This window comes from Triturus cristatus, chromosome 6 (assembly GCF_964204655.1).
Source record: "Triturus cristatus chromosome 6, aTriCri1.1, whole genome shotgun sequence".
Classification (NCBI taxonomy): Eukaryota; Metazoa; Chordata; class Amphibia; order Caudata; family Salamandridae; genus Triturus; species Triturus cristatus.
This window is the reverse complement of record NC_140589.1, coordinates 505,460,896-505,486,299: the sequence shown is the minus strand read 5'-3', so window position 1 is coordinate 505,486,299 and position 25,404 is coordinate 505,460,896. Positions and strand designations below refer to the sequence as shown.

General features: G+C 43.1%; 1 protein-coding gene across 1 annotated transcript in view; it reads right to left on the bottom strand.

The window, feature by feature from the left end:
- SDHAF4 (succinate dehydrogenase complex assembly factor 4) overlaps positions 1 to 25,404 on the bottom strand; it is a 62,426-nt gene that overhangs the window by 18,511 nt on the left and 18,511 nt on the right. The window contains exon 2 of the mRNA XM_085610916.1: positions 13,951 to 14,091. Coding sequence (XP_085467042.1) covers positions 13,951 to 14,091 — 141 coding nt within the window. The remainder of the gene's footprint in view (positions 1 to 13,950; positions 14,092 to 25,404) is intronic.

Sequence of the window (25,404 nt, the reverse complement as noted above, 5' to 3'; positions counted from 1 at the left end):
GTGGCGTTAACATATTATTGCTATTTGTTGAGTTGTGTTCAGGATCTATCTCTTTATTGAATAATGAGGGGTAGGTTGCGTATTTGTACCTGGAAAGTCTGTGGCCTAAATGATGGCAAGAAGCGGGGGCTCCTATGCAAAGTCTTACAAACCATGCAGGTGGATGTTTTTTGTTTACAAGAAACACCTATCCCGTGGGGGAAGCGGGAGTGTCTGAAAGGGTTAGGCTTTGACTTAGTAGCCTGTACAAGACAATCATCTATGATCAGAGGTGTGGCCATATTGGTAAGGCTGGGATCTGTAAAAAAGTGAAAGAGGATAGAGCGGGTCGATGGGTAGTGGCTGAAATTAGGATTATTAATAGGCCTATTTCTATCTGTTCGATTTATGGCTCAAATTTAGATGACCCAGAGGTTATGAAATTCTTAAATGTTGAGCTAGCATTGTGGCCGCATCCACTGATTGTTTGTGGGGAATTAAATATTCATTTGGCAGGCAACTTTAATCTTTTAAGTAACCAGGAATATCTGGAGATGAAACAGAGTTTTTAAGGCTCTTCGAACTCTAGTATGTGAACACAGATTAGTGGACGCCTGGTTTAGGCATAAAAAAAATGATTAAGGCTTAACGTATTATTCCGCCCCCCACAATAAAATGGTCCGTCTGGACAATTTTTTTATGTCTGACCAGCTGGTAGAGGGAATCTCTATTGAAATTCCCCCAAGAATACTATCTGACCAGAATTCGTTGATAGTAGAATGTCCCTGGGGGCATATGGATAGAGCTCCAAGGCCATGGACATTTGAAAGGAAATTACTGCTGGATCAAGCCTATCGGGACCATACGTCTAAATGGACAATGGAATTAAGCATTAACAGAAAGACCACTTCGGATTGTATAGTGTGGGATACATTCAAAGCTGCAGTACGGGGCGAGACTAAGAGCTTTCCTGCCTATCGCTGGAAGACTGCTCAGGAGCAGACTAAGGTGTGCATTGAGTAATTACAGGTAGCAAAGTTGGAGCTAATGCAAGGATGGTCACAATACTGCTCAAAGTCAACAAGCGGTGGACGTTATCAAATCAAAATTATTAAAACACTTTGGGGAAGACTTGGCCGCAAAGTATATGCAATATCGTACTATGATGTATGAACTCGGGGAAAAGTCTGGTAGAGTTCTTGCTAAATGGTTACAGCAGAGAAATGTAGCATATAGAATTCTCAGAGTCCAAGATCAGTATGGTCAGATTCAGGAAACACAGGAGGGGGTCATGGAGGTGTTTGAAAAATTTTACACCCAGCTATATACGGAGGAAAGGACTATGATATCTAGTGAGTCTTGGACGGAGGGGTTCCTGCAAGACATTGATACTACTAAAACTACAGCAAAACAGAATGAGGCTCTCCCAGTACCAATTTCATGGGAGGAGGTGGAAATGGCCATAAAATCTTTGGCCAATGGAAAGGTCGCTGGCCCTGACGCTATCCCGTTAGAATTCTATAGGGCTTTCTCTCAAGAAATCCGACAGGATGTTTTATCTGTATTTCGTGTTATACCCGAATCCTGGAGGCGAACAACCATTGTTCTCTTGTGACTAGACTGTTGTGATGCAAACCATCGCTCTATAAAATCCATTATAGCTCGGTCTATTGCGTCCAAGCGCTTAAATAATGGGAGCAGTTCTGCTCTAAAGACATCCATCATCTTGGCCAAAACCGCTTCAGCATCATTGCTTGGTACTCCACTGATTCGCTAGTAGGGGCCACCTCTGTAATAGCTGTAGACACTTTCGAACACAGACTTGACTGGACGCGCCGCCCAGTCCTTTTGTTCCCAATTGGCCTAGAACGCTTGAGACATTTGGCCTCCTTCTAGATATTGAACTCTCAGATGTTCCTGAACACTAGTTCAAAGAAGGAAACTCTGTATTAGGGGCAGAAGAGGCCGGGAGAGAATGTTTTTTGGAGGCAAACAATAGACGAGGGGTGCTTTCAGAAATAAGGAGTTGTTACTACCACACTCGCCTCCTGCTGCAGTAAGGGACAACCTCCTTTCTGTGTGATCAATTTCATTACTAATAGCAGTCATGGATTGATATATCATCCTGCCAAGCGCAATGGGTGTGGAACAGGGAAGGGCCACACTTATCCCAACTTCTAGTCTCCTCTTGCGCATGGTAGCGCAGTACTTCGGCCATCTCCCGTCTCAAACTGATGTGGATCAAAAATGCTTTCTACTGGTGTGGAAAATCAAAGATCCAAGTGGGAGGGCTCCGCCTCCTCCAGTCTCGGACAGGCACAGAAGGGCCAACGCTGGGCCCAGGCACATACCGCGCTGTGGGACTGCTGAATGCTTTTTGGAGTCCATCACTGGAAGCCCCGCCTCCTTGCAGCAGCTCTACAATGGGGGCTTCTGACACTGGGGCTGCAGGAGTCCCCTGTACTCCTTGGGGTCTCTGGGGGCCAAACACACCCCTTCTTCTGGCACTGAAGTCACGCGGTACGGGACTGCAGACTGTGCTATGTAGCGCGTCACAAGCCCCGCCCTCTTTCAGCAACTCTGCAAACGGGCCTGCTGGAGTCCCCTGTGCTCATTACGGCTCTGGGGGCCTATTGCGTCATTATTTTATGACTTATTAGGGTTTGCGGTAGCCAGCAGATTACTGTTTTAGGAATACGCTTGATCCTTTCATGTTTTTCTACATATTATTAGAGCAGCACACGAGTTTCCCTCCGCAAGCCTTTTTATCAGTTCTCATATCAAAAATTTACTTGTACAACTTCACATTTAAGCCTTGTGCATTTTCCTAAAGGTCAAGAATCAGAAAGTTATAAGGTGAAGTAGGACAAAAATTACTCCGATTGAAGTTCTTTGATTGAAGTTCTTTGGATCACAAATCTGGAGTATGTTTGTGTGTCTTCGTACTACTAGAAGCCATTTTAGCTTCAGGATAGCTTTACAAATCTGCTTAATGTCTTTGTTGGATGCTGGCATTTCCTTTTCCTGTTTTTGCCTTCTCTTGTTTTTCTGCCTTCACTTCACGTAGTGAATTCATTTAGTTCCTTGAAGCCTTTGTGGTATGATGGCGCAAGGTTTCGTAAAGAAGAAACTTGCTCGGATGCAATCCTCTCAAATAACGTATAATACCGTAATCAATATGTCTTGTAAATACTAACATTGCATTACACACAATATATTGTATCTATGGGATGCTTACCTATGTGTATTACTAACCAGTAACCCGAGTGTCTTAAAATGGCCGACAAAACGATGGAATTTCACTGCGCATGCGTCTACTGCATCTACGTAGTATGACGTTGTCTATGCTTGGAGGGAAACTTTTGCAGCTACGCAATAGCTTCTAAAATTGCCGTTTGAAACTCGCATGTTAATGGGCATGCTTTTGCTTAAACTAAACCTTGCAAGTTCTACTAAATTGCTAATGCGAAAGATTTTTATAAGTAAATGGGATTAGAGTAGTGATAAGTGGTATACAGTGAATTCATTTATTTCTGTATTCTAACATGTCTTTCCCTGACTTTAATATTAGTTCGTATTTGGGCCTCGAAGAGTGACTGATTTTCCTACCCCACCTGACCTATGCACAAGCGTCTAAACTCTGCCCGGAACTATGATGACACCATTGAAACCCAGCCAAGGTCAAGCTGGCAAAAATCACATGAGAACTTAACCCATTAACCCGGACAGAGGAACAAGAAATTAAAAATTTTGCATACAATGTATTGTGCATAATGTGAAATACGGGTGGGAATAAAGCTTTGGGAGAGAAAATTAAGGGACGGGAACATTGAACAATTAATCTAAAATAAAATATTACATTTAGCATGGTGTGATGAACTCACCTCCTTGCCCAATCCAATCAGAAATAGGGGATTCACAATATTGAAACATTTGGGGGTGGTACACGAACAGAGAATAGTATAATTGAAGAAGTTAGTTAGTTAGATATCAGAGAAACACAGGTCTCAGACCCGACACCGATGCTGCCACAGACACTGTCAGAGACGCTGTCTCAGACCCTGCAGATGCCAGAGACTCTGCTCGAGAGACCGAAATACTTATCGATAATCCAATCATCTAGAAGGGGAGTGGCGGAAGAAAATCGAGGCGAGTAGAGCCAGAGAGGGGTGTGACGCTGGCGTTGCACTGAGAAGAGGTCACCTTCCCGGCCCTGAACCTGTCCTGATCCTTTGTCTTCCCCCTGTCCTGATAGACTCCACCTGACTCATCTTCAAGGAGTTGGGTTCATCTAACATCTTAGGTAAATATAATTCTGTGAAATCTGTCCTTATACATGCTCTCTGTTTTCTCCCTTCAGGTACTGTCAGCACGATACTTTAATGAGACTTATATTGAACTGAACTTGATTTACCCGATGTTGTCATGCATTTGATCTTTGACTCACAAAATTTTGATTAGATAAAACTTTTAAAACTCATTGAGTCTGTGGTTATTGGAGAAAACCTTAAATGTTATTTCTACCTATTCTACTAGCTACTAGATTCGTTGACCAGAGGAAATTTATTGAGATGGATTGGTAAGATTTGGGTAAAGATAACGAAATCTTGCAGGTAAAACAAATTTGACTCCGGCGGTACTACTAGCTTATTTGTATGAATGATTATGGCCCAGGTGAGTATATGGTGTGTGAGTAACTCAAGCTGGTAATACGCTGGATCAGTTTCTCTTTGGTAGCAGAGCTATGGTTCAGAGTTCTAGTTAGTTAGATAGAAAATATTGTGGAATGAATTATTGATATATGTATTACACAACCGTTTATATCGCGTTATATGTTGTCTGGAAATTCCCGGGAATATTGAATAGCGGGTGGCGAACGGAAGCCACACTGCAGTGAGGTTACTTGTCTGGATCAAGAAGATGCTGAAAGCTATGCAGGACTAGAAGCACTGATTTAGGGATTATTTCTTTCATATAGAAGTGAGAGTAATTGGTAGCAAAAGAGTTCGCTGGTGAAACTTTGGTCTTATATTACCTAGAAGGGGTAATACTGAAGGAGTAACAGGTTCTTGATGCTTGCGTGAAGGGTAAACGGAAAGGTTTTACTCGCAGCAAAAGAAATAGACTATTCTTTGAATTTAGAGGATCAGACAAAAGTAGCGAATGTTTCTATGTTGTTAATTAATGAAAATTGCACGTAAATTGTGAGAAAATATGTTTTTGCATCACCTTGAAAAGGAGGGGTTAGTTGCGAGTGCTGCACTGACGTCACAGAGGACCGCGCTGGGATTGGTTGGAACAGCGGGCGTGTGACTGGTGCGAAGAATTGTAAAGGAGGGGTCAGTAGTAAGGAGTGATACGGACGTCACAGAAAGCCACGCTAGTATTGGCTAAACACGTAGCAGATCAGAATCCGATTGGTGAGAAGAATAGGAAGCTGTGCTGGTATTGGTCAATTGTTAAAATAAAAGCGAACATTTGATTAGTTGAAAATAGAAGCCATAAAAATACTTGATAGTGGGTCTTGCATGTGGAGACACAATCCTACTTTGATAGGGAATCGTCCAGATAGAAGGTACTTAAGATTTGCCTACAAACAGTACATAAAAGGAAGATCTCGAAAAATGTACGGAGAGAAAAGGAAAATGTCATGTATGCAGAAAATTTAAAATTATTTTAAAAAGGATACACCCATTAAAACTAGAGAAGGGATTCTTATTCCTCCCCCGAAAACGCCTGCATCCTACATGATGATAGAGAGAGGCTATCATACCTGTGTATGGTTAGAAAATTGGATACAATATACAAAAGATGATGGAATACTAGCTTTTCCAGAGTTTGGAACATTTAATGGAAGAATCCTACATAACCTACGTACTAGAACGAACGAATTAGAACCCAGACCCAGATTAACACAGTATGAGGCGTTAGAAGAATGGGAGACTGAAGCATTTGAGCACGATAGATCAAGAAGTGACAGAAACTTGAGCAGATTTTATCCCAAATTTCCACGCGAAACCAGAGATAGGCAGATGAAACAGTGGAGGCAAGCCATGGTAACAGAAGGATTATATCCTGTATCGATGACTGAGGAACAGACCGGAGGAAAACACAGAGAAAACAAAGCACTTAACAATAGCAGGTAGTGGAGACTCAGAAGATGATTATTTAGAGGATATTTTAATGAAAAATCCTCCACCTTATCAAGAAAGATCTAATAGAATTACCCCGGGTGCCCCAATTCTAGATATATCTTTAATTCCACAGGTAGTACATGAAAGAACAATGGAGAGGTTACTCCAAGAAAGAGAAAGGGAAGCAATAAATAAGAATAGAAGCGAATTAATACAGAAAAAAACCCAGTTAGACACGCATCCTGAAGCCCTGACTATACCAGTGACTATAGGTCCTGTTGTCCCATTGTATGGGGATAAATCAAATTGTTCTAAAACACCCGTCATGACTACTCCCATTTTTGAACCTAGAAAAGAAAAATGTATAATTGATGACCAAGCCAGTGAATGTGAGTCAGTGATTTCATTAATGGACTTACAGATAAGAGAGCAAATGAATGACACACCCAGAAGAGTTACACCAGGTTGCTCGAAAGAAGTATAAATAGAGACATCCACGGGGATGAAGAGTGCCACAATAGTAACCCCAGAATAAATAGAAAGATGGGCACAAGAAATAGAAAAAACAAACCCACCACCGAAAATATTGGACATTTTCAAATTAAGAGTTGATTTAGAAGAAATTATAGCTGGAAATGTAGGACTGGATAGGTTAAACACCTATAGTGAGGAAGAATTGCTGTTCATTTGCAGAAGCATAACCTGAAACACGAAAATATTTCATGAAAAATTGACAAATGTGGCCTCTGAAATGGGAATAGAGATAGGGAGATCCAAGGAGTTGCAGAAACCCTATAGAGCAGAATTTTCTGATAAAAATTTGGAAAACATGAATATGTCGGGAAGATAATTGCAGATAAAGGAGTGGATGACAATATTGCAAAAATGGGGAGATTTAGATAGATGGAAAGTTAGATGGACAAAGAAAAAGGAAGAAGCACAGACAAATCGATTGACATCTGAATATTTGATGAGAGAAACAGAAAAGGCTGAAAGATTGGGCACAATGAGAGAGGTTCCATGAGGGGGATATGTACATGTCCCATGGACCTGACAGGATATTTTATCATTTACTAAGGATTTCCCTAAATTGAGAGAAAAACCAGTGGAATGGTACAGGCAAGTTGAGAGGTTTGTGAAGGTTTCGAAGGTCTTGTTGAAAGATTTGGATGGTTTATTTGACATTGTGGTACCTGCTGATTTGTGGACAGAATGTAAAATTACAGTTGATTGGCCTAATGATGAGTACCCGGGAGATGAAAAGACAAGGGCTCTGTCACAAGAGGTTATGAAGAAATATCACCAAGTAATCACTCTCTTAAAAGGGAAAATTCCACCAAAAGAAACAGATTGGATAAAGATAGACAGAACAACTCGGGAAAAAGATGAGTCTGTACATGCCTACTATAAGCGCCTCTTACAGGTGTTCAAACAGTATAGTGATTTCGAAAGTATTGGGGATAAGGACATGACTCAGTTTGTGTACTGATTTGTGTCAGGATTAAGGCAAGATATATCCCAAATGATTAAACAGCACATGCTGTGTTGGCAAGCAAAGCCCATAGGTTAGATCTTAAAATATGAAAAATACTGCAGAGATGAAATTGACAATAGACGAAAGAATGTAGAGGAGAAAGTAAGGTGGGCACAAGTGAAATTAGCAGAACAGCAAGAACTCCAGCTAAATAATTTGGCCGGAAATTCGGGAAAGGGGCAAAGTCATGGTGAAAATAGTGGGGGTAAACCAAAAGGGCGATTGAGCAGAGAAGAGGCGAAGAAAAAGTCTCCCCGTCATGGGTGCAGAAAATTGGGGCATTGGAAAAACGATTGAGTGACACCTTCAGCCATTTGTTTTTTAGCCAACAGCACAGTTGCATTCTGGGATTTGAAGTTTCGCTCGTAAAGATTGTATTTTTTTTAAACTGGGACGAACGTGGCATTGATGACAGCCACCTGGATACATTTTACTGAACTTTAGATCCACAGACGCAGAATGAGGTGATAATGAATCAATCGCAGCAGGTTGTAAACCTACAGAGTCAATTGCCATCTGCCCCTATGCCAAATTTTGTGAATCAAGCCAAGTACAGTACAGACACGGGATTTCAAGAAGGAAGTGGTAAGAAACATTTTGTAACATCGCATTTTCTTTTGCAGGATTCTTATTTTGATGACAGCACCTTATGACGTTGCCTGAGAGGGGAGGAAGAGGAGTGTGTACTTGGTGCATCCTTGCCGGTAGATCAGTCAGGTCCATATATTGATGGTAAGGTGGAAGGAAATGACATTACCTTCTTGTTGGACACTGGTGCTACCAGTTCTACTGTGTAAACAGCAGACATCCCAAACCTACCCCTCTCGGGAGAAGCGATCCAAGTAGTGGGCGTTTCTAATAAACAAATTAGAACCCCTATTACAAAACCAATGGAGGCATGTATCGGAAAATTCAAAGAGATGCATAAGTTTGTAGTGTGTGACTCCAGTCCTGTGAATTTATTAGGAAGGGATCTACTGTGAAAGATGAATTGCACCATATTTTGCACACCGGACGGTGTTGCAATTCAGACCCCAGGCGAAGACGGAGTATACAAAATCATGCTAGCCAAACAAGGAACAGAAGTAGATGAATTGTTTTCCATGATGACCAAAGATGACTTACCAAATGAGGTCAAAACAGTGAATCCTGAAGTGTGGGATTTTACAGGAAAAGAAGTAGGATTCATGACAAATGTAGATCCAGTAAAAGTGACTGTAAAAGAAGGTGCAGTTTACCCAAATACTCGACAATACAAAATGAGTCCTGAAATAAAAGCTGGTGTTGCAGTAGAAATTGATCGAATGGTCGAGCGAGGCATTTTAAAAGAAATAATGAGTAGTCCTTGTAATTCACCAATAATTGGCATCAAGAAACCCAACGGAAAATATAGGGTAGTACAAGATTTACGAAAGATAAACAAGATTGTTGTGCCAAGTTGCCCTATAGTACCTAACCCTGCAGTAATTTTGTACCAGATACCATGGAGGGCAGGATGGTTTACCGTAATTGATTTGTGCCATGCCTTTTTCTCTATTCCATTGCATCCCGATAGTCAGTTTTTATCTTATTTCAAATTTGAGGATCGAATTTATGTTTAGAATCGGGTTCCTCAAGGGTATAATGAAAGTCCTTCGAATTTTAATCAAATTTTGAAAAAGTGAATTGAAACATTAGTACTGCCTAGTCAGTCCTGGTACAGTATATTGATGACCTGCTGGTCGCATCGAAAACAAGGGATGACTGTATTACTGATTCCATTGCTTTACTGAACCATCCAGCCGAAGGTGGACATAAAGTGTCTCCAGAGAAATTACAGTTTCGCCAAACAGTTAATTATTTGGGACATCAGATACAGCGAGGACTAAGAAAAGTGACCTCTGAGAGAGTAAAAATAATAAATCAAATGAAATTGCCACAAAACCAAAAAGAAATAAGGATGTTCCTTGGTGTCGTAGGAAATTGCAGACAATGGATTGTAGGGTTATCCCTATTGACAAACCCCCTGATACAAATGACAAAGAAGCGAGCAAAGGACCCAATAGAGTGGGATAATCAAAGCATGGAAGCCTTCGTAAAAGGACGAAAATGTTTGTGTGAAGCACCTGATTTAGGTATGCCTGACTAATCGAAAGAATTTGCACTGTTCTGTTGTGAGAGAGATAATTATGCACTCTCAATCTTAACACAGAGACATGGTCTAATGCGACATCCGGTGGGATATTTTTCTGCTACCTTAGACCCTGTAGCATCAGCATTGCCTGGATGGCTAAAAGCGGTAGCTGCAACATGCATGAGTTTGGAACAGAGTGAGTCCATTGTGATGGGACATCCTGTAAAAGTGTACGTCCCACATGCAGTTGGAATTCTTTTAACAAGAACCCCAAACTCAGTATCTTATACCTCGCAGAATGACAAAATACGAGAGAATTATACTAAGGCTGAAAACTTGACCATAGTCAGATGTACTGTCCTTAACCCAGCTACCTTGTTACCAGATCCATATAATGAAGAGGTGAAGGATGAAGTCGAACATGAATGTCTTGACATGACAGAACTCAGTACCAAACCCCATCCTGACATACAGGAGGAACCCTTGGAGAATGCTGAACATAAGCGCTTTGTAGATGGCTCGTGTATGCGCCATGAAGAAGGTGGACTAAGTGCTGCTTATGCTGTGTGTACATTGGCAGGAATAGTCGAAGCATCCCATTTACCAGGAGTCAAGTCTGCACAAGTAGCGGAATTGATAGCTTTAATTAAAGCTTGCAACAATGGGAAAAATTGGAGAGTAACCATTTACACTGATAGTCAGTATGGTTACGAGGTTGTGCACGACTTTGGCCAGCTATGGATGCAGCGAGATTTCCTGACTTCTTCAGGGTCTCCCATTAAAAATTGAAATTTTGCGAAAGAATTGCTGGAGGCAATACAATTGCCAAAAGAAGTGGCAGTGGTCAAGTGTGCTGCACATCAGTCAGGAAATGACCATCAGACGGCAGGTAACCGATATGCTGACCAGGTTGCCCAACATTGCGCCAAATTTAAAATAGCAGTGAACAAGAAAATTGAAACATGTGGATTCAGCTGCCAACTTGTGTTACTTTTAGGATTAGAAACATGGAAAGAAGTAAGAGAACTACAGGATGAGGTGGAAAAAAGAGGAGTGGGAGAAAGTTGGTCGTCAGAGAAGGGCAGAAGATGGTGTATTGCTCTATTTGGATGACAGACCAGTAATGCCAGACTGTATGCTTGCACCAATGGCTAGGATGTATCATGGAGACACTCACATAGGCAGAGATGCAATGATTAGACTTTTCAGACAAGATTGGTTTAATGCAAAGTTCAGGAATGTCGCAGAGAGTCTTTGCCAGAGATGCTTAACCTGTCAACAAATGAATCCAGGAAAGAAAACCATAATCAGTATGGGTAGAATTGGAAAGGCAGAAGGTCCATTTGTAAGGCTTCAAATAGATTTCATTCAGTTGCCTGTTTGTCGAGGATTGAAATATGTACTTGTCATAGTTTGTTTATTTTCAAAGTGGGTGGAAGCATAACCAACCCGAAGAAATGACAGCTTGACAGTGGCCAAACTTCTATTGAGAGAACTCATTCCTAGGTTCGGTTTTCCAGTAACTATTGAATCAGATAGAGGGTCTCATTTTAATAATGATAGAATTTGATTAATTTGTGAAGCATTTAAAATTGAACAAAAGCTGCACTGCGCATACCGCCCAGAGGCTTCTGGAGTGGTAGAACAAGTGAATGGCACAATTAAGTCAAGATTGGGAAAAGTGTGTGCATCCACCCAATGCCATCCGAGAGGGGATTGATGGAGCAAGGTTTCGTAAAGAAGAAACTTGCTTGGATGCAATCCTCTCAAGTAACGTACAATACCGTAATCAATTTGTCTTGTAAATATTAATATTGCATTACACACAATATATTGTATCTAGGGGATGCTTGCCTATGTGTATTACTAACCAGTAACCAAAGTGTCTTAAAATGGCAGACAAACGCGGGAATTTCACTGCGCATGCGTCTACTGCATCTACGTAGTATGACGTTTTCTATGCTTGGAGGGAAAATTTTGCAGCTACGCAATAGCTTCTACAATGGCCGTTTGAAACTCACATGTTAATGCGCATGCTTTTGCTTAAACTAAACCTTGCAAGTTCTACTACATTGCTAATGCGAAAGATTTTTATACGTAAATGGGATTAGAGTAGTGATAAGTGGTATACAGTGAATTCATATATTTCCATATTCTAACATGTCTTTCTATGACTTTATTATTAATTCGTATTTGGGCCTCGAAGAGGGACTGAATTCCCTACCCCACCTGAACTATGCGCAAGCGTGCTAAACCCAGCCCGGAACTATGATGACACCATTGAAACCCAGCCAAGGTCAAGCTGGCAAGAATCACATGAGAACTTAACCCATTGACCCGGACAGAGGAACAAGAAATTACAATTTTTGCATACAATGTATTGTGCATAATGTGAAATACGGGTGGGAATAAAGCTTTGGGAAAGTAAATTAAGGGGCAGGAACATTGAACAATGAACCTAAAATAAAATATTACATTTAGCATGGTGTGATGAACTCACCTCCTTGCCCTGTCCAATCAGAAATAGGGGATTCACGATATTGAAACATTTGGGGGTGGTACACGAACACAGAATAGTATAATTGAAGAAGGTTAGTTAGATATCAGAGAAACACAGGTCTCAGACCAGACACCGATGCTGCCACAGACTCTGTCAGAGACGCTGTCTCAGACCCTGCAGATGCCAGAGACCCTGTTCGAGAGTCCGAAATACTGATCGATAATCCAATCATCTAGAAGGGGAGTCGCGAAAGTAAATCGAGGAGAGTAGTGCCAGAGAGGGGTGCGACGGTGGCGTTGCACTTAGAAGAGGTCCCCTTCCCGGCCCTGAACCTGTCCCGATCCTTTGTCTTCCACCTGTCTTGGTGGACTCGACTTGACTCATCTTCAAGGAGTTGGTTCATCTAACATCTTAGGTAAATATAATTCTGTGAAATCTGTCCTTGTACATGCTCTCTGTTTTCTCCCTCTTCAGGTACTGTCATCACGATACTTTAATGAGACTTATATTGAACTAAACTTGATTTATTTCCTGAATGAACCCGATGTGGTCATGTATTTGATCTTTGACTCACAACATTTTGATTAGATAAAACTTTAAAAACTCATTGAGTCTGTGTTTATTGGAGAAAACCTTAAATGTTATTTCTACCTATTCTACTAGCTACTAGATTTATTGACCAGAGGAAATTTATTGACAAGGAGATTGGATTGGTAAAATTTGGGTAAAGATAACGAAATCTTGCATGTAAAACAAAATGGACTCCAGCGGTATTACTAGCTTATTTGTATGAATGATTATGGGCCCAGGTGAGTATATGGTGTGTGAGTAACTCAAACTGGTAATCCGCTGGATCAGGTATATGTGAACAAAAGAAAAAAATAAATAAAATCCCAGGATTCCCAGTTGAGCATGCATGGATGCAAGACATATGACAATGATAGCAGTGTAAGGCAAGACAGGAGATGTTGCTGAGAGGGGCTCTGTCGATTGAGAAAAGGAAAGTCAGCAACTCTTCAGCGAATTCAACAAAAGGGATGCCAATGAGTCTTCAACCCACCGGTGGGCCCACGGGGGCTACCTGGCCACAACATCCCCGTCAATTATATTTTTATATTTGTGACTAGGCAGTGGCAACTAGAAGCGATCATTTACTTGAGTTGGTAAACCTGTTCTTTTTGGTTAGTTTTCTTTCTTTCCCACCCATTTTTTTTTGTTTTTCTGGTATGTTATTGGACATTTATCACACGTCATAGTTCTCCTCCTCCTCCTTTTTTCTTGGGCATCACCCTACACCCAGATGTGAGGATCAGTTCTGACAGCAGCAGTGTTGTAGGTTACAGGTCAATTGTAAATGGAGCTCTACATAACTGTCCATCGTCTTGACTCCTGTCGATCATTCTGAACCTGTAATATTTGTTTGGTGTTTTTATGGTATGTGTCTATTGTAAATGCCAATAAACAGATGTTAAAAAAAAGAAAAGAAATAAGTCTTCAGTTCTTTCTGGAAGTGCAGAAGGGGACGGGATTCCTAGATATGAACGGCATTACAGAAAGGAAATAGACTTCGAAAGAAGGAGGAGTAGTACAAATCATTAATTTATTTTTTTCCCCATTGAAAACCTGTGTTTACAAAATTGGGTATGTTCCTGTCTCCGGCACTCACATGTTTTATGAATGTTTCACCCACCTTGCAAAGGATCTTTTTCTGCGATCGGCTCTTCATTATCCAAACGACCCTGTGGTGTCTTCGGTTTCTTTAAAGGCTTTTTTCTATTTTCTTCTGAACTGTAGCTAGCCACTTGTGATGAATTATACCACCAACCACATACTGTCAAATGAAATTAGTTCATCTGTTAAAGCCCTTAATCCATTTGAAATAAAAATGTTAAGAGCACTCGCACATATACAGCGAAGGGTTCCACATCACGTTTACTTGAAAAACAAAATAGTACCTTGCGATTGTAACTGGTCTACTTGCTGCATTATTAATACAAGTCAGAAACAAGATTGGGAACAGACAAGTTTTGTTGAAGAAAAAAAAAAAAAAAAATCAGACTCGTGCAAATTGTGCATATCTTTTCTGTCCCATTATTCTTCTCTTGGTAAAGGAACTTAGACTTACCCTGTATGCAATCTACAGACCTTATTCATGGTTGTGAGTTATGACTCTTCTGAAACAGACTTCATAGTATGATCACTGCGAGAACACAAAAAAAGAAACCATCTCCAAATTATTAACCTAAAAAATCCAAATATCAAAAGGTTGGTTGGTTTCAATCCATCATGCCCTTAAACAAATAAATAGGGGGGGGGGGGGGGAGACTTTTATTATTAATTATATAAGGCTTTAGGTGCTCTGCTTTGTTGGGGGGCGTTTGAACCAGGGGAATGTTTCATAGGAGGCGTCAAAGCAATTCAAAGGAGCAAAGCCTAAAGAAGCCATAGGGAGGCTTCTTCACAGCTATTCGGCTGTGTGTAGCAGAGCATTTGGCATGTTAGAAAGTGAGGCTTGAGTAGTTGAGGTAAGCAGACTGGATTCCATGCATGATTTTAAACACTGATTTAAGGAATTGTACTGGTACCCGTGCTTGGCTGACAGTCATCCTGCTTGATTCTAAGAAAGGCAAGGGGCAGCGTCTGGGGAGGTTAAGCGATGATATAGTAGTAAATGTAATGATTGTGTCGAGGGTAGAATGGGTGCTGGGGAAAACGGATTAAAAAAACTTTGAAATGGTCCTCCCGTTCGGAGGATGTTAATGATTTGATGGACTGGAGGGGATATGTGAAATGTTAATTGGTTCGACTGGAGTGGAAGAAATAAAGGAAACGTCTTATGGACGAGTTAAACTGTAGCACGATTTTCCTGGCTTAGGGTTGTGATAGCGGAGAAGGCAACAAAGCAAAATATTTCTATTTTATATAGGAGATAAGCAATAAAGGTCAGAGAGTCATCCAGCATTTAGTAGCTGATAGGCAGTCTGAGAATCGAATTTGGAGGTTAGGTATAAAGAAAGAAAAGATGTATGTGCCATCCAGGCGGAAACGCCATTCCGAAGATGACGTCTCAAAAGGGGGATGTGTATAGCACTTAAAATAAGAAAAGTGGCAGGACAGATCCTTTTGTAATTGAATGTCACAAGCGTGGTGTGAAGGTCGACTGCTTAGAAGGGGATCGAAAGCGTAAGGAAGATGGGGATTAAAGCGGATCATGGGCAGATGCATGACAATTAGAAATCAGTGAAACTAGTGTAAGTGGAAGAGTGTGGGCAAAAACTGGATAGCTGCTAGTTTAGCAAGTAAGGAAGATAGGTAATTGGTGAGCAATAGGCTTGAGCTCCTTAGTTTGGTCTTCTCTCAAAAACTTTTTGCCATCACCCCTCCGGTTTTCTGAAATTCAATCTGGTTGCCATTCGGACTCTGAACTTTTACCACTGCTAACCAGTGCTAAAGTGCTTGTGCTCTCTCCTTAAAACAAGTTGAAACCGGCAGATTGGCACATCCAATTTACTTGTAAGTCCCTTGTATATGGTACTACATTAGTACCCAGGGCAGTAAATTAAATGCTACTAGTGGGCCTGCAGCACTCATTGTGCCACCCACTAAAGTAGCACTTTATAAAGGTCTCAGGCCTGTCATTGCAGCCTGTAGTGCAGTTTTAAACTGCAAATCAATCTGGCAAAAGAAACTTTTTTTTCTGGCCTAAACCTTCCTTTTTGGGTCTCGGCTAGACAGAGATGCGATGTCTCGAAAAGACATGAGCATTCAATATGTGGGCTTCAGCCCGCCTATAGGCTTCCCATTTGCTGACTCCTTCATCGCACTCGTATTCTTTCTCCCCATTTGTCCATGACATGCAGGATTCATGCCTCTTCCTGTGTTTAGCCCTCCCAGAGAGCATGAACCAATTACTACTATCATTTCACTATATTTTAGGAACTGTTTTAGGATCTACTTTTTTCTTTATTTAAGAGCCCTTCTCAGGAGCGCTCGTGTTTTTACTCACTTCAAGCTCAGTTTTGTAAATAGGCCTGTACATCTTGTTATATTGTCACATTTGTTGTACATTCAAAGACTGGACAATTATTAGCGCTGATTGTCCCCTCCTTGCTTGTTTCTTTTTGTAGACGAACTCCATGAGAGTAAATGTTTTTCATCTCACACTCGTGTTCTCCCTCACCTAAAACAGACACACGGAGCTTCATGTTGCATCCGTTATATAAAAATGTTCAGCTTTGGTTTCAGGCTTGCTTTGCATGGTAAGTGGCTTTGTTTCGTTTACATTTATAACTTTTTTAACGCACACCCATGTGTCATCTGTATTACTTCCTTATTTTTAGGTCTCGCCTGACCCAGCGCATGCGCTGGTCTGGCGAGACTTATGGAGAGGGCTCCAAAAAGTGCTACCAGGCCAGCCTGGAGCTACAGTGCATGTGCGCGGGCGCGCGCTGCGCTTTACTGCGATTACTTTCACTTTAGCGGCCGCACGGCCGCTTTGATGTTACATCGTGATCGCCATCACTTTCACTTTCGCGGTCGCTTTGCATAGCCAATAGGTCTCGCTTTTGGAACCTTATAAGTATTTAGTTATGCAACTGTTGCATGGCTAAACAAATAAGGTCCCAAAGGCGAGACCTATTGGCTATGCCAATGCTGGTTTTTAATCTTGTGGAGCGTGCTGGGCTGCTTTTCTCCGCTTATCTTGCCCAAAGGCTAGCTTATTCAAGGAGAAGCACAAGCAGTTTGCAGTCTCACTTTACTCTCAGTGCGTGCGGGCTGCTCATTGTTTGTTTGGTGCTGGCGGGGCTACTCATTGTTTGCTTGGGAGTACAGGCTTTCCTTCTGCTCTGTAGTTCTTCCCCACATAGCTGACAAGTTTTCAGGCTGCTAATGTGCGACATTCAAATGTCTTACGGGTGACACGGAGGATATGATTTTTTTAGGTCAGCACTTTATTTTCCTCAAGAGCAGTGCTCTCTTTTTTATCTTTTGAAGTGTACTGTGCTGGTTTTCTTCATGTATGTTGCCCAGAGGCAAGATTAGAGGTGATCCTCGATGGATTTGCATGCTCCCTTTTACCCTCCGTCCGTGCGGGTCTGCTCATTGTTTGTTTGGGCATACAGGCTCTGTCTCCTCTCTATTTCTGACTCATATAGCTGGCAAGTTTTGAGGCTGCTTATGTGTGACATTCAAATGTTTTAAGAGAGACACTGAGGATTCTTTACCATGAGTGGAGCAATGTAGTATGGCACTGTAATGAGATAAATTTCAGAAAGGATTGAGTGACACCTTCATCCATTTGATTTTTAGCCAACAGCACAGTTGCTTTCTGGGATTTGAAGTTTCGCTCGTAAAGATTTTTTTTTTAAAAACTGGGACAAAAGTGGCATTGATGACAGCCACCTGGATACATTTTACTGGACTTTAGATCCAGATCTAAATGTAGGAGGTTTGCAACATCATGTTTGCTGTCATACAAAGTTAATTAAGTGAAAACTACTGAGTGCTTGTAAAGTCGACATTACACATCAGGCACGGGGAGATTAAGTGATTTACCCAGAATCACAGGATGTGGACGTGACCCCGAGGCTCGAACCCTGGTTTCCAGCACCAAAGTCGGCAGTCTAGCCAACGGACCACATACCCTCCCCTCCGCCTTCTGCAGCCCAGATTTCGGATAAGTACCACTCCCCACCTCCCCCCAAAACTATAATGCGCACTACGCCTAGGCGATGGAGGCGGATAATGCACCATGTGAGATGTTCCCTGTCTGCAGACCTCCCCAAAAAATAATCCTATTCCAACCGCAGCCTCCCTGCTGTTGCAAAAGGTACTCGGCCAAAAACAAATGCCTGCGTTCGCAAAATAAAGCTGTTAATGCAGCACCGAGGCAACACGATTCGCTATCTGAAGAAAATGCAGTTTAAAGAGAAGCAAACTAACACATCTCCATCAACAGCCAAGGAACCCATGTCAAGGAAGCCCTAGTGTAACTGTGATGAGATGGGGGTTCCTACGGACAGGGAGTCCGGTACAGTGGCCTCACACGTCCCATATGTGGTCCCACAACTTCGCCTAAAAATGAGCAGACGGCGCTCCATTTCACCGCAAAATCAGCCCCCTTGAATGAGACTAGGCGTGCACCTCCAGGCAGTCCATGTGTTTGTCATTAGCTCTCCCGGCCCGCCCCAGGATCACCTCTTCTTGTCTGCTCTCCGCAACTTCAAACACCAGCGAAACAAGCTGTCACCATTGTGAACAAGCTGTCGCCATTGCGGAAAAGCTTTCTCCCTAATGTAAAAAAAAAGTGCCTACAACAACTAATGAAGGTTAGAGTGTCGCGCCGCCAGTAAAAGATCAAATCCCAGGGGGCATGGCTAAAAGGAGACAGGGTGACAACAAGCAGTGATTGACATGCCTTCAGTGCAATCATTGCACTGCCTGTGGCATAATTTGTGACGCAAAACGACGCGCACAAATGAAAACTGAAGGCGGAGCTGGGACACGGCTTCTGGAACCGTATTGATTCCAAGAAGTCCTTGTATGACGAGAGCAGCGCATGCGCTGCTTACGTCAGGCCGAGACCTAAAAATCAATCAGACCGTGTGTAATGTAACTGGTGCTCATGTAAAGCACTCCAATGACCTTGGGCTGAGTCTGTGCTATATACAACTAAAACAAGCATTGCCATAGCCAATAGGTCTCGCCTTTGGGGCCTTATAAGTGTTTAGCCATGCAGCAGTTGATGATGTTGCAACAAGGATATTGTGTTGGATAACTAAACACTTATAAGGTCCCAAAGGCGAGACCTATTGGCTATTCCAATGCTTGTTTATATTTGCGCATTTCCCTATCTATCCATATTCAGTTCAGTTCAGTTCAATAATTTGTCAGAAGCAAGTCACTGTTGCAACATGCTTTGGTCTCCAAATTTTCTTGTAAATCCATATCGCTTCTATTCCTTATGCAATGTGGTGGTTCAGTTCATGTGCATACATATTGTGATAATTTTTGAGAGGGAGCTATTTGATTATTTATATTGATGTCAGCAAGACTAATATTGCCATTTGCTCTTGATTTTGGCATAGTGTTCTAAGATGCTTCTCTATCCATGCTGGTAATGTCTCTGCCTTCTCTTCTGTTAGGAGTACTAAAATCTATAGATCGCAAACCCTTACTCTGTGGCAAGGGCGCACCTCTTTCCGAATTAGCCACCTTTCCGCAGATCTACACACAGACCTCTCCAACCACTCATTTTCAGGCTCTAGGTGCTGTGACCACTCCACATTGTGGGCGCAGTACAAGGCGGCTCCATCCTTGGTTCTTAATTATTCTCACTCTGGGTGCTACCATCTCCTCCTTCGGCTTCTCATATCAATTGTAAGTGAATGACCGGCAGATCACTTCCCTACAGTCATCAATCATCAGGCGGCCCTGTACTCGCTTATGCTCTGCTCAGAAAATTAAAATCTACTTTCCTGCTTCAAACAACCTTCCCACTCTGAGACCCTTGCACTTTCCCCTCCCTCTGCTACGGCACAATACGAATAGTTTTTTGTTTTTTTTAATTCCCAGTTGAAGTTGAACTCCCTTACCCCCTCCACAGCCACAAAGTATCAGGAATAAAAAAATTAATCGGTCCCAACTTTCCATTCAATACTGCAAAAAAGCTCCTACACATTCTTGTTGTGGTCTCCTGCAACAGCTTGTTCAAGGGCACCATAGTTATGCCTTCTCTTCAACCAAACTTTGCAACCCATATACTCTTTACTATGCAATGAATCACCAGCACACCAAAATGCCTAAAATTCTTATCACCCAGAAGCAAAGTCCATTTTAGGTTTTCAGCGTTGGTCGTCAAATAAATCATGGCATACCTATTTCTATTTTTTTTTTTTTTTTTTTTTAATAGTAAACCCTTACCTCCCACAAACGGATCTCTGCGATCCCTCAAATCAATTCAATCCCACTATTACTCATTCTTTTTATTTGACCTTCTCCCAAAAGCTCAGAGTTGTTCCCACTTTCAAAAAAGCCTTAAAAACACACGATGTAAAAGATGGGCCTCACCAGCACAACTGAAGGACGTCACCCAGACGCCCCTCCCCCCCCCGTTTCAGATTACACGTGTAAATATGTAAAGCCCTTGCCTGAATATCCATTCTATGTCAGGACAGGAGGCTCCGATTATGCTTTCTCATTTCTTTATTAGAAATGCTCAGCAGCCAATTAGAAAACAGTAGGTAAATAAAAAACTACAGTACCCATGAACACCAGGGTATCACGTGGCCAACCATAGAGAACCATATTATAAAAGGTCATGTAGAAAGTATCGTATCCTCTTTCTTTGCTGCTCCGCAGCCCGTTAAGTGCTTCATTTTATGTTATTTACTTACTGCATGATAATGTTCTATTGCTGACTGTTTTATTAGCACTTGCGCTTTCTTGGTATTCCGCGCGCTCTGTAAGCGGCTTGGGCTGTTCTCGGCTTTCCTTTTTCGCCGATTCTGTGCGCGTTTAGCGGGGGCGTGTGTCTCACCCCCCGGTGTCCGGGCGCTTTGCGCCCGCGTTCTAAAGTATTTGGTGGAGCGGGAGAAGGGGGCTGGAGGACTCGCGCTGTGCGCGACCTCCCTTTTTATGACTACGGAAGCGGCCGTTAACGCCATTTTAAGGTTTTTCTTCCGTGTTTTAGGAGATTTGGCATTACAAAGGTTGTTTCTCCTCAACAACTGCCCACAGCCTCGCGTTTTCTGCCCCATTGACGCCTTTTGCTCAGGAATATTGCAATGGGCTGTACTAATAAGCATAGGCTCTGCCTAGAGTGTTATTTTTCAGCAAGCCCTCCCTACACATTTAATTAATTAACAGTGTGCAAGTTTTTTTCCTGTACTGTTGGCTTGCTGAGGGTTTTTTTCACTCCCCCTGCATTGGGCCTTTGGCCTTATAGAAAATTGTCATCTTGTGGGCATTACTGTAACACTTTGTGTCACTATGAATTAATATTTGGATGAAGAGGACTACTATTACGAGGATGAAGCCTCTGTATTTTCAGAGCATGATTTGGTTGAGGCTTTAGACCAGGGTTTGCAGCAATCAGTTAATAAGGCTCTTGCTTGTGCTATCAGCCCCTTGAAACGTCATTTGACGCATTACGACAAAAAACAGGGCTGGTTGCCTTCCACACGTATGTCTTCTAAGTCTCCTGTTAATCCTCATAAATCGGACTTTAAGAGATTGGCCAAAACTTTAGCCTCTGATCAGTCTTCCAAATTGGCCTCGGGGGGCGCTTCGGCATCCACCAGCATGGTCACGGACACTGACGGTACGCCTTCCTCAGCTTCCACTGATCAGGATGTTCCTGCGCCTCGCAAGAAATCGCGTAAGGAGCATTATGTGGATGCTCCTACACATCCTCCAGTTTTAACTTTTGAGCCTTCAGATATTTTTCATCCTCATTCTTCTTCATGGCTTCCATCCCCTGCTGTGGCGGAGTATGTTCAAGCTCATATCCGGCAACCCTTTGAGAAGGATGTCAGGGCCCGCGTCCGGATCTCGCCGACCATTTAGCCGATACTCCAGAGCTTGACCCAACGATGGTTTCCTATCTCAAAAAATATGCAAAAGACCCCAAAAAGGGTCTGGATAGATCCTGGCGCTCCTGTCAGGACAAATTGCTGGATTTGCTAGGACCACATACGAAGATTTTAGACCTCGGGTTTTCAGCCAAAGAGTCTTCGGCCCTTGTTAACCCTGATGAACTTATTTAATGGGCTCAGAGGGCTATTTGCCAGTTGGGTAATGCCAACTGTGCAATTTCCATGGAGCGACGCTGTTCTATTCTCCTTAAATTGGATCCTAAACTGGCGGAGCTCTCCTCTTCCGAGTCCGGCCCTTTAGCTCAGGGGCTTTTGTTCGGACATCCTTTTTTGAAAGAACTGACGAAGTTTGTGGCAACTTTCAGTGGCCTGGATAAGGCTCAAGCTTCCCTGCGGCGAGCATTTTGACCGGTTTTTGCCAGGGCCGGACGACATCGGGGACGCTCGTTCGGCCGTGGCTCTCACAATTCCCAGAGGGGATTCCAGTCCCAAAGAGGTGGTGGTCAGGATTCAGGCTACAGCTCCCGTTCTCAGTTCTACCCCTCTCGCAAAGGGAGAGGACAATATAGAAAGGGGCGTTCAGGCGGCAATCAAGGTGGCTACCAGGATTCCAACACTTCAGGTGAGCTTGATTCCAGCTTCCAATGTTGTTCTGGGGGGCCGAATTCAATTTTTTCTCCACAATTGGCATTTAATCTCCAAAGATGCTTGGGTGCTGCAAACCGTTCAGGGTTACAGAATAGAGTTTTATCAGCCCCAACATCAAACCCTCCCTCCCTCTCCTCTATTTTTCTCTCTTCAAGACCAGGAGTTTATTTCTGCAGAAATCGATTCTCTCCTGGCAAAAGAGGCAATCATGCAAACCATTCGCCATCCCCAGGGGTTCATCAGCATGGTTTTTCTGGTACAAAAGAAAGGGGGCGGTTCTCGCCTAGTTCTCAACCTGAAAGAATTCAACAGAGGTGTTGTGTACAGACACTTCAAGATGGAGTGAATTCATCTGTTGCGCGATCTTCTTCGCGAGGGGGATTGGATGGTTTGCCTAGATCTCAAAGATGCGTACTTGTCGATTCCCATCTTCGAGCCTCATCGGCGGTTCCTGCAATTCCATTGGCAGGGGAATTGGTACGAGTACAAAGTTCTCCCGTTCGGCCTTTCGTCAGCACCTTGGTGCTTCACGAAACTTCTGAGACCCGTCGTGGAATGTTTGCGCGCTCGGTGTGTTCGTTTAATAATATATCTCGACGACATTCTAATCTTGCCAGACTGTCCCCTCAAAGTCTTGACACATCTAGAGTGGTCTATCGACCTCTTGCAATCTCTGGGTTTTCTTGTGAACCCTCAGAAGTCAGTCTTGATTCCATCGCAGGTGATAGATTTTCTGGGCTTCCAGGTCAATTCTCCTTCATGTCAACTTCTCTTACCCAATCAAAAGATTCGGTACATCAAGAGGGAGTTGAATTCGGTTATTTCCAAACAGACTGTCAGTGAGATCGTTAGCACGAGTTGTCGGTCTATTGGCGTCCTCCATTCAAGCGATTTTTCCGGGTCCACTGCATTACAGGGCTCTTCAATGTTTGAAGATCCGTCATCTCCAGAAAGGCCTTCGTTATTCCGATCGAATTCCTCTTTCAGAGGAAGCAAGGACGGAGATGCAATGGTGGTTGGACCACATGGATGCTTGGAACGGGCAAGCCCTTTTCGGTTCATCTCCGGAACTCGTGATAGAGTCCGATGCCAGCCTGTGGGGTTGGGGAGCCCGGTGCGGTCCCGTCTCGACGGGGGGTCGTTGGTCCTCCCAGGAGTTGTCTCTCCATATAAATTGCCTGGAACTCCTGGCTGGATCATTTGCGATCCGATGTTTCTCACCTCTTCGTTCCAATTGTTGCATCCTTCTCCGCATGGACAATATTTCGGCGGTCCGGTATGTCAACAAGTTAGGGGGAACAAAATCAAGATTATTGGTGGAGATCGCCAAAGATTTTTGGCACTTTTGTCTGCAACAGAAGATCACTGTTATTGTCGAATATCTTCCCGGTTGCCACAACCAGATTGCGGACTGGCACTCACGTCACCTTCGGGACATCAGCGATTGGCGGCTTCATCCCTGCATTTTCCGCTCTATCCTCCAGATCTGGGGTCAGTGCCACTTAGACCTGTTCGCCTCTCACCTGAACACTCAACTTCCTCTGTTTTTCAGCTGGAGGCCGGATCCGAAGGCCCTGGCCACGGATGCGTTTCTACAGTCTTGGCCGCCGGTTCTGTGCTATGCCTTTCCCCCGTTCATGATGATTCCCAGGGTCTTGGCTTGCACAAAACGGTTTCAGACAGATTTAATTCTGATTGCTCCTCTGTGGAGGGCTCAGGCGTGGTTCCCGGTTCTCCTGGAGATGTTTTGTGCAGTGCCTCTCCTTCTTTCCCAGAAGTGGAACCTGTTGCTGGATCCTCTCGACAATCCGCATCCCCTGATTCTATCAGGCAATCTCCTTCTGCTAGCTTGGCGAATTTCGGAGATCGCTGGTCGCTCCCAGGCCTTTCACATGACGCTTCCAAATTTATCAGTGACGCCTGGTCTCCCAATACTCATAAACGATACAGAGGGTCATGGAAGCGATGGTGTGACTGGTGTGTTCAACGGGAGGCTGATCCCTCTTCAGCGGATGTCTCTTTGATCATTAATTTTCTTGCCTCTCTTGCTTCCTCCGGTTTGGCTTATCGCACTGTCAACAACTTTCGTTCTGCCATTTCGGCGGCTCACATTCCAATTGATGGTAAACCTGCGGGTGAGCATCCTCTGATTGCCAAATTGCTTAAGGGTATTCGTCTGTCGAAACCTCCTGGTCATAAGTACGTGTCTTTATGGGATGTATCCATTGTTTTGAAGTTTTTGGACGCCTGGCCTTCCAATTCTTTGCTTTCCCGTAAGCAACTGTCAGCCAAGCTGACCATGTTGCTATGCCTTTTTTCTTGCAAACGGGTGTCTGATGTTCGTGCTTTGAACTTGGCAGGTCGCAGTTTTACACCGGAGGGTGTCACATTTCGCCTTTCCAAACGTACCAAGACACATACTTCCGAGATTACCTATCCTTCTTTTCCTAATCATCCCAGCCTTTGCGTTGTTCAATGTGTCAAGGATTATGAGGTATGTACTGCCCCTTTACATTCAGATATGCATGGTCAACTGTTGATTGCTTTGCAGAAGCCTTTTCGCCCCGTTACCCCAGATACTTTGGCTCGCTGGGTTAGATGGCTCATGTCTGAAGCTAGGCAGGATTTATGATATTTCTTGAAACGCGCACGTTATATTACATTGTTGCATATTTCTCCACTTTTCTTGCTTTCTATGTTTTCTCTGTTCCTCTATTACCGAAAATCTAATATGGCCGCCACTGTCTTTTGTGTTGATTAGTCCCTCTTTCGTTGCACTTGTTTCCCATTTCCCGATTTAACATGGCCGCCATTGTCTTCCGTGTTTATAAACCCGCCCCCACTTTCGTTTCAACCGTGATCCCGCACCCTACTGGTATCCACGTGTGGATTAACTCCTT